Source organism: Aphanomyces invadans (assembly GCF_000520115.1).
Source record: "Aphanomyces invadans strain NJM9701 unplaced genomic scaffold supercont1.42, whole genome shotgun sequence".
Lineage (NCBI taxonomy): Eukaryota > Oomycota > Saprolegniomycetes > Saprolegniales > Verrucalvaceae > Aphanomyces > Aphanomyces invadans.
In genome coordinates, this window is record NW_008580187.1 from 234,178 (window position 1) to 244,234 (window position 10,057).

General features: G+C 51.2%; 2 protein-coding genes across 2 annotated transcripts; one reads left to right on the forward strand and one right to left on the reverse strand.

Moving 5' to 3' along the window:
• On the forward strand, positions 1–5,161 carry H310_12716 (hypothetical protein). Its single transcript, XM_008879901.1, has one exon. The coding sequence runs from the start codon at positions 2,732–2,734 to the stop codon at positions 3,365–3,367; it is 636 nt and encodes a 211-aa protein (XP_008878123.1). The 5' UTR covers positions 1–2,731; the 3' UTR covers positions 3,368–5,161.
• A 4,145-nt stretch (positions 5,162–9,306) lies between these two features.
• H310_12717 (hypothetical protein) lies at positions 9,307–9,723 on the reverse strand (the record flags this gene model as incomplete). Its single annotated transcript, XM_008879902.1, has 1 exon — positions 9,307–9,723. One exon carries the CDS (start codon positions 9,721–9,723, stop codon positions 9,307–9,309), a length of 417 nt encoding a protein of 138 aa, XP_008878124.1.
• Between the last annotated feature and the right edge of the window lie 334 nt (positions 9,724–10,057).

Below are 10,057 nucleotides of genomic sequence, written 5' to 3' on the forward strand. Positions count from 1 at the left end.
GTAGTTTACGTGTCGATGCGTCCATCGGTCAAATTCAAAATTGTTTCGCGCGGTGGCGTGTAGCATGAGCGAGTGGGTGGAAAGTCGAAACTGTAGCCGCGGGTACATCACCCGTTCGAGAACATAACAGAGCAAGCAACCGCCAAAAGCGAGGCCAATGAGGCAACCGAAGCGAGTTACGCTGCCGATTTCGAGCACACCACTGCGACACACGAGTTGGAAGTCCACAACGTCGATCGAGCACTCTCGATTGATCGTGATGCTGTGCTCGGGGGGCGATACCATGCTCCAAACGAATGTGGTCAGCCACACCAGGTTCGAACTCTTGTACGAGTACGAGTACGTAAACTGCTTGGTCAGGGGTGAAAACACGTCATTGATGATGTAGACGAGCCACGCCATTTCGCCGCACGACATGAACGTGGTGACCCAAAATCGAGGCGGAGACACCATGTGCGTGACCACCGAATTCGAGGACAGAACCATGTCGAGTTTCGAGGTCGAAAGCAAGCAAATGGCGGTGATTCCTCGCAGGAAGACGAGCGGACGCCCGATCCAGACCATCCCAGCGACACGGTTGAATTCAATCATGTTCCAGAACTCAATGTACCCGCGCATGATGACAATATAGCACACGACGATGCATGCGACAAGCAACAGCACGATTGTGACGTACTGAATAGCCGTTCGAATGTAGTACGCCACATTCAGCGGTACTTCCAGCGTGTTTGTTGGTGTAGTTTGGAACGCCAGGGAGCCTGATATCGTCGTGATCGAGCCGATTTCGCCCTCCAGTTGTATGACTTCCCGCTTGCCATCGACCCAGTCCAACAGGTACAGCCATCCCCACAGCTCGTAGTTGGCTTCGACGGAGTCCAAGATGTTGACTCTGGACAAGGCCATAGTGTTGTTGGAGTTGAGTAGCGTTTGGATCACCGCCACCTGCAACTTGTCACGAACATCTCGCTTTGCGGCTTCGATAAGGTCCAGCATCCCATCCGACACAACCGACACCTGGTATAGCTGCAGCATGGGGTACAATCCCCGCAACGCCAACAAGCACGACGGTTTGTTTCGGTTCTCGCGCTGGCAGGTAGCCACGATATTTGCATCGGTGTAGCCTTTGTCAACCCATCGAGCCGCAACCATGGCTTTGGCGATGTTTTCAACGACTGGAGCTATTACATTCAAGATCGGGAGGCCACACACCCCAGCGACCGTGAAAAATTCGCCCACGTCGTACGCGGTTTGAGTAGGTGGCTCGCAAAAAATGTTGCCACCAGCCGTGCGAAAGCCATCCCACGCTTGGGGCTGCAGCGACAATCGGGTCGACCGGGGCACCTTGGTCAGGTTTGTCGCAGTGACGATATTCTCGATTAGCAGCAGTCTGGTGACCGTGAGCGTTAATTGTTGATGCAATACTTTGAGAGATGCCGGACATGGAATTCGCTTGACATCGATGCTGCCAAATGGACCAAGGGCACTTCGAGCTTGATTCAATCCAGGAGAAATTGGCGACGGCAAGTACCCCGCTTGCGCGATCGCTGACTCCAGCCCTGTTGTGGTATTCTGGAAAGCAAAGACCGGGCTTTGACGGATCAAAGAAAGGCCGCCCAGGAGCGACGTGTTGGTCGCGACCGCCTTCAAGTCGTTCGCAAACCCCCAGTACATTTTGAGCGTAACTTGATTCCCCGGTTGGAACGTCCCATTCGAGTTTTTGAGAGTGAGGGGGTACGAAATCCCAAACGCATTTCGAATGGAAAACGCTTCAACGATGCCGATCGTTTTGAAACTTTGCCACTGCGTTTGAAATGTCGTCAAGCCCTGGGCTGTCCAGTACTCGGCCTCCGCCGCCACTGATTTCATGTTGCCTTGGACACCAGCGAGCCAATCCTTTCCCGACACCGACGTTTCCAGATAAGAAAACACGGCGGTTTGTAAGGCACTGCCCCAACATTTGTTCAAGTTGATCCAGTCGGCATTGCGAAAAATTGCTTCCAGGTACACCGCCGCGTTTGCTTTGTTGTTGGCCAGGCAGCGGCGTTGTTTGTTGGCGGTGTTGGCCATCTCCCACCGCCGCTCGAAATCCACATAGCAGTACGGAGTGAAGATCCACGGCAGCTGACAGCCGTCCATATTTCGCAGCCCTTGAATCACCGACGGAAACGTACTCGCTTCGTCTTGAATACCGTTTCCGTACAAATAGGAGCTCTCCACCACACCAGATGTGCCATTGTATCGCACAAAGGTTTGGCCATCCTGCGGTTGGTCGAATTGTATGGCGGCGCTAGACTCGCGCTGTGTTTGGAGTCTGGAATTGAACCAGTTGCACACGAACGGCTGCGTTCCAGAGGTGTTGAAGCCTTCCCACCAGAAATCGTTGGACATTGTAGACTGCGTCAAGCCCAAAAACGTATAACTTGCCACGACTGTTGCCACGAGGTAGCCCAGCGCTGCCAACGCACTCAAGCGTAACCACTTGACTGGATTGGCGTGTGTTTTTGGCTCGTCCTGGCGATCGACGGCACACTTGGGTTTGAAATCAGCATGAGCAAACTCGAATTCATGTGGACTCGAGGCTGTGTTTTCCATGGGAATGACTCCCCACAGCTTCAGATCGAACAAGGTCTGGAGCAGCGGGAACATGCCAGACATGACACACGACACCTTGTCCAGACGCACGGTCGTGCTTGCGTGGCCACTGATCAAGTAGGCTTCGGTGGCGGCCGGAATGAGCAAGTGGTGCACCTTTCGACTGCTTTGCAAGCGCGACGACGTGAACGAGTACAAGACAGACAAGAGCAACGACGCCACCAAACACGAGCCATGGACAATGCACAGAGCGAGCAAGCGGTCGGGGCTGCCAATCGAGACACTGCCGCCAGTGCAAGCGGCGCGGGTCGCGGACGGCAAGGTGCAATTTTGCTGGATCATGGCGACGGGCGCACAGGGATTAGTGAATTCCCAAATTGCAATGATAAGCCAGGAAGCAATGCTGCTTAGTGGAGAGTACATCGTCGCATATCGACCAGTGAAGGGAAGCAAAACGTCCGTGATGGCGTACGAGACCCAGTTGGTCTCGCCGGCCAAAAGCAGGACGTCGAGCCAGGGCCGTGGCTCCAGGCGAAGTTGGGCAAACCCCCCAGGGGAAACAAAGTTGACATTGGCTGTGCTGAGAATGACCATGGCTGTCATGCCTCGAATGAGTAGAAATGGGCGGCCGATCCAGACGGACCCGACCACTCGGTTGAACACAAAGAGATTCGTGCCAGGAACGTCAAACTTGATCCACGTCCCCAACATGAGCATGAACGCAGCCACTGCCACCAACGCTGTGGTAATGTACACGATGATGTACCAAACGTAGTAGCAGGCGTTTTGCGGCAATTCGAGAGGGTTCGCCGGTAATCTGATGTACGCTTGAAAAGGCGACAAAGTCGAGTAGCTGCCAAAGTCGCCTTCGAACGTATACACTTCCCGTCGACCTTGAACCCAGTCATGCACGGCAACCCAGCCAAACACTGACCATGGATCATTCGGAGTTGTGGGGACCATGGGCTGCACCAAGAGCACGTCGGATCCGTTCTTGGTCGCGAATTGAATGAAGGTCAAGTTTAGTTTGGCCATGGCATCACCCAGTGCTGGAGGAACACTCGGGTGAGCTTGCTGTTGCTGGAGGCGGTGGTGGATCGAGGTGGCTGACTGCAACGTCAAAGTGCACAGCGCGCTTGTCGTAGGGCACAGGCTACAGGTAGCATACACATCGAACGATGGCACGACCGTCAGAGCAAACAGCGTCGAGAGCTTGGACAGTGTCACGGTGTTGGGGATTTGGCTCCCGCATGTATCTTCAAACGAAAACGACTGGACTGGTGCGGTTTGCGCAGTGCCAAAGATGCAAAATGGATTCCCGCCAAAGAAGAGCATGTTGGGCGACGTTGTCCACGAGAATGGAATCGGGTCAACGGCAGGTTCTCGCTGGCTGTCGTACATCGCGGCCACGTCAGTGTTTTGAAGCATTGGGATCGCGTAGTTGTGGAAGTCGAGAGCAAACCCGACAAGAGCCGACGGCGGATGAACGTATCGCATGTCAATTGATCCAAAAGGACCGATCGAACTGCGGACTAAATTGATGGTTGGCGTGCGCCGAGGACCAACCATGATATACACATCCCAATCGAATGGCATGCGATCGATGCTGTTGGGCAGACCTCGTATGACGCTGCAATGAAAAAACGCGCAACAGTACATGTTGTTCAACATCCCAAAATTTGCCTTCGCCGTCGTCCACCCGCTTGTCCCTCGGGCGAAAGTTGGAATGCTCGTTACTTTGATGCTGTACGACAGGCCCATCGCGTTCGTGATGGCAATTGCTTCGTCCAACCCGATCTGGTTCGAATTGTACGGCTGCAATTTCCACATCGTGAGCCCAGCCTGCTTCCACGCGGCAACCTCGTCGGCGACCGGCAACCTCGACCATGACTCGAGCACGGCTAACCAGTCGATTCCCGCCGCCGATGCCCGCAGAGGGCCAAATATCGTGGCATTCATGTCGCGAAACGAGTTGCATTGCATGACCTCGGAGTACAACGATTGGCGAAACAGTGTATCCATGTACATGACCGCATTCGTCGCTTCGGACGCTTCACACCGTTCTTGGCGACGCGCTGTAATGGCCATCCCGAACTTACGACCGAAATCCAACCAGCAATACGGCGTGGGAACGGCCAGAGCTGTGTCCAACGGCGACGACCGAATCAACGCGACGGCTTTCTCAAACGGCAGACTGCTGTAAACCGTCGCACGGGCGGATGTCGGGTTCATGTCGATGAACGTGCTGGACGAAGCGTACGACTTGGGCATGGCCACGCTCGAGTTGAATAAGAGGGGACCTTGCTTCGTCAGGTGGAGCTTCGAGTTGTATACGTCGGCGACGAACGTTTGGACCCCGGTCGAGTTGAACCCAGCCCAATAGTAGTCGTTCGCGGCGCTCCGCTGCATCGTGCTGATGTACCGCACGTTGAAACACACAGTGACGATTAAGTAGACAAACCCGAAGGCGGACAAGAGGCGAGGCACTAGCGCGTGCTTCGACCGAGTGGGGGGAAGCCCCACGCCAAACGGCACCACGCTGGTTTCCATGGTCAGTCGAGGTTGAAGTAAATCGGAAAATAAACTGGCCAAGGGTCGCAGGTCTGTTCAAGTCGCCGTGGGAAGGTGTATTTTTGTGGACTGTTGTGAAGCTATGAATAGCACGCCGACCGGTGAAGCTCTCCAATCGTAGGAAACCTCGAGTGTCATGGTCGAGGGTTCCGAAAAGACTGGGGTGGGTAAAATGGGTTCAAGGGTTGCGAGCTGGGGACGCTTCAGCCCTCCAGTGCGACCCTCAGCACACAAATTTTCCATTTCGCAGAGAGTATTTGTGTCAGTGTGGCGGTAGGAAGAATCGACAAGACGGGGAAGGGTGAAACTCCAATAAAACTGACGTACAGGCATGCGGCGAGCGAGGAGTATTGAAATCTGTGTCAAGGGAGTTCAAGATTGGAATTTGTGGCGGACTAACAGTGTATTCAGAGCACAGCCATGGAAGTGCCTTGGCGGGATGAACACGGCTGCCGGAGCAAAAATCGGCGTCCGAGTTTGCTGCAGTGGTATCGATTCGGGGCGACCGTTGAGATCCAATGTCTCCACCCAAGCATTCGGTTTCACCGAAACCAACACTTGAACCCGGCCCAATGGACAGCTCTTGGACGCATTGCGCAGAGCCGTGTCAAGCTAAGTCCTAAGAGTTCAAGTTCCCAATCAAGTAGGAAAAGCCAGTCGCGGAGTGAGTCGCTTTCATCGCGTGCGGTGCGTCGAGTCTGGGCACGGATGTGGCATTCCAGAATCCATGGTCCATTAGGTTAACTTGCACAACGTGGTCCCATTTAGACCTGCCAGTCGCATCGCAACAGCTAGAATTGCAAGAGTTTTCAAACTAGGCTGCTTGATACTGCCCCGCAAGAAGCGCCGCGTTTTATTGAGGCGTCCTTTTTTGGTGGAAGTCGACGCCAACGCCGAGTTTACTACCCTGGCGTGCTCCTTGGTGTAAATTGTAAACCACGGCGCTTGGTCAAGTGTCATGTGCGGCGGCTGCTCTGCATACACACTTGAAGGCAACGAACGAATTCCATGCAGCGAGTCTCACCTTTGGGCAAAGCACGGAACAAGCAAGCGATGCGTCGCGCATCATCCTTAGGATACCAGACGTCGGGCTGGCGACGTCCGGATAACTTCCGGATGTATCCCTTACGCGTAGGATCTTGCGACTGTATTCTGATTGGTGGGATTTTGTGGATTATGTCTGTGATTGGTAGATAGGATCTTACAGTTGGTGGGAAGTATTTGGTCCCCAACTCTCAACAATATTTGTTAAGCTCCCACATGAGAAGAAAGGAGTTGCTAACAAGGTTTGCGCTGACGTCCGGAAGCTTGTGCCTCCCCTCGTTTATATTGTGAGTCATCTCCACGAGACACTACAGGGAACGGCGCTGAATAAGTCCGCGCCAAAAAACTTGGAATATATGTTTGAATTATCCAATCAAAAGTGATTTAATCAAATGGATGGATTCTATTGGTTGAATATATTCCCGGCCATTTTCAAGCCAGCATCCCTGTACGTTTTGATAACCTTGTAACTCAATTCACCACCATAACCCATGCACGTTGCAACGCCAAAGCGTCGACAGCGCCCAAAGCTTGCACAAAAGCTCAATGCTGTGCTCTTGGCGGAGAAAACATCCGTTCAGCACGCAGCTGTAATAAATGGCTACCCGGCAAGGTGCGTTCGCCATTGACTACAAACGAAGGCTACCATGACGTCGTTCAAGGGATCCAAGACACGGAAGAAGTACACTGGCATATGCGTGGCAAGCCCATCACCCTCCAACCACGTGAGCTGATCACATACCTCAAGGACCTACGACGCCAGGAGAAGGTCGTGACATCTGCCCACATGATACAGTTCCTTCGGGTCGACCACATGGCATGGATCGAAGACTACATGGCGACGATAAAGAATGGGTACAACGCGCTCCTGTGGCTGCTCCAGCGGTTCGTTGACCGTCATGAATTCTCCAAGCAAACTGCATGCCGGCAAAGGAAGACGCAAAGGGACCTGGAAGAGACTCGTGCTGCCTTTGCCAAGCAGTTCCACACGGACCATCCCGACGTTGCGATGGACTGTGACTTCAATGCTGACAATACTGGAATCACGTACGACATGTGTCTGAACACCATCTGAGTGGCGGCGGTAGTTACGTATCGAACTCTGTGCGACACTCGTACCGCATGACAGCCTTGCTCACGGTTCGCGGTGATGGTGTCAAGCTGGCCATCTTGTTTGTCATCCGTAGGGTCGCCGGTGGTGTCTTCGAGTCGAACAAGTTTGCTGAGTATCCACGCGGTCACTACTATGCCATACAGGAGAAAGCCTGGATGAACTGTACTGTTTGGTGGTACTATGTGCGAGAAGTATTGGCATTGCATATCGAGGGCCCGTCGGTTCTCTTGGTGGACAACTTCGACTCTCATGTAAGTGATGAGAGTGATAGCATTGTTGGTGAAGAGCTAGGACGTGAGCTCTACGCGTTGAACAGCGCTTCTCACTGCCAGCCGCTGGATGTGTCCATCATGGGACCATCTAAACAACACATGCCAGACTTGCGGGTTTTGAATCAATCCTCTGCGACGACAGCCAAGTAAAAACGATTTGTGATGATCAAGTGTGCTATCCAGGCTTGGGGTTTGATCATTGAAGCTGAAGTGCGTGCTAGTTTCGTCAAGGCGTTGCCAAAGTAATGTGAATATAGAGCGTTTGTATTTTCAGTATTGGTTTGACTTTTCAAGAAATTAAATTTAACTTGTTTTTGTATGAAATAGAAAGGCTTGACTGGGATTGAACTCGGGGCCAATTGACATTATCGGTACCCTTGTTTTGCACATAAGTTCAATACGGACATACCCGAATTCGTGGAGTGAGCATTGGCGGCTCCCTATCCACTCTGTTCTAAGGGGATAGAATGGGGGGAGATGTATCCTGAGGTTTTTAGTTCCATTGACCCATACATACCGTATACTTCTTCTATTTTTGACTTGAATAAAGTATTCAATTTTTTAACTTATGATAGTCATACCACATTTTGTGGGTTCCCTAGCTAAGTTACAGGGAACGACAGAAATCATTCCCCCGTGGTACTCGACCATACTTCTGGAATATAAATATAATTGACGTCCAAAATCAACCTCTGGAAATTAAGAATTCTTTACCAATCGATGACAAGAGCATCTACGTCCAAGCGCATGATATGATACAACTTGCTGTCGTCAAACAAAAACTATACACTTAGTTTCTTATACATAGAATGCTATTAACCTAATGTGTTATTGCATTATCCTGAAATGATCACCTTAGATGCACAAAATGTCAAAATAAGATTGCCTTTTGGCTGAGCGATTATGGTGACCACTGCCATTCGCTGTGACCCCTCTTTAAATAATACCATATATACCTATTCCAGAAACATCTTGAACACCGCACCGATGCGATATTATTTTCATCTTATCGCACCAAGAAGAATACGTCGCTCAATCATTAATTATGTAACGTTAAAACTTGCATTCAACCTTCGTCATTTTACCTGGGGCATTTATTATTCGTTCACTCACAACAACAGAAATATCTGGTGCGTAGTTATGAACAACGATTATTTCAACATTGCGCAATTTGGATTAGAATAACCGAAGACTGTTCTCATAAAATGCACTAACACCCTTCGCGATTTCATGTGTCAGTTATGTATATTTGACTCAAATCTGTGTGGATTCCGAAGTGATCGCGTAACTGATCAAATACGTCACGGCTGACAAATTGCCAAGTATTCAACAACTCCAAATGCAAGCTGTATTACTTTCGCTAAAACGAAGACGCCCTGCACGATTGGGGTCCAATGCAAGTCGTTCTTGGCGATTCAATCGATATCGCCGTTGAGACTCCGCACGTTTGCGTTTCTTCTCAGTCGCCATTCTTTCGTAGCGTGCCATGACAAACGCGTAGAACGTCTCGTCTTCGCTGCGGAGGGACAAATGGAAGTGAGGGTTGGAACTTCACATCGACCGCATACGACGCGTATGGGTAGTTGGAGAAACGATGTCCTGACTGGACAAGGCTCGACATTGATTGACACACAATGAAGCGCTCGTAGAGAACAGGTTCAACCACCTATGCGAGTGCAATGAGATTACTCCATACACAACCGATGTCGTACCTCAAGCACACGCATTACAAGCTTTTTCGAACGTTGGGGCCTTGAAGCCAAAGTCGGCTGCATGCTTGTCCCATGAACTGTAGTGCTTGAGGACTGTCATGGCCATGAAGAAGCAGTCCTTCGGACTGGTCGTCGAGCGGCGACCTCGTCCCTCCAGCCAAGCAGAGTTCATGGCGTCGTCCACGAACGACCACAGCGTTTCGAACTCAGAGATGGTGAAATTGGTCAACGAGCGGATGCCTTCAGAGCCCAAGTCAGCAACAAAATGGTCCATGATGGGGTTGTTGGGAATCTCGTCCATCTCGGACACGGAGCTCGCTGCGTCACAGTACTCGATGAACGATGTCTGAAGAAAGGACTGGTCGCGGATGTTTTGGTCCTGCAGGCGGTTAAAGGCAGCGTTGGTGTTAATTGGCATCGCAATGATGGAGTGAATTCAAAAGTGTTGCTATGCAGAGTGATTGTAGGAACTATCAAATGGAGGGAAGTCTGCTGCGTTGTGTTGACTAGCCGTAAATTTGGCGGCAAAGGTTGATGTGATGTGGATCAATTCAACCATTAACGCGTTAAACGTATAATCCAAAAGTATGTTCTTCTAATTTCCTTATATAGTACTTTTCGATTCCGATTTTTCGCCCTGCCTCTACACTAAAACAAACTCATCAGAGCCTGGTCTGTGAAAAATTGTTCCTGCTTTTGGCCATTCCTGCTTTGTACGGATAAATGTTATTCGGATCGTGCCCAATAACCTG

Bases quoted from the DNA above. Each gene is read 5' to 3' on its own strand.
- H310_12716 (XM_008879901.1), top strand. From the start codon at position 2,732: ATGAGCAAGTGGTGCACCTTTCGACTGCTTTGCAAGCGCGACGACGTG.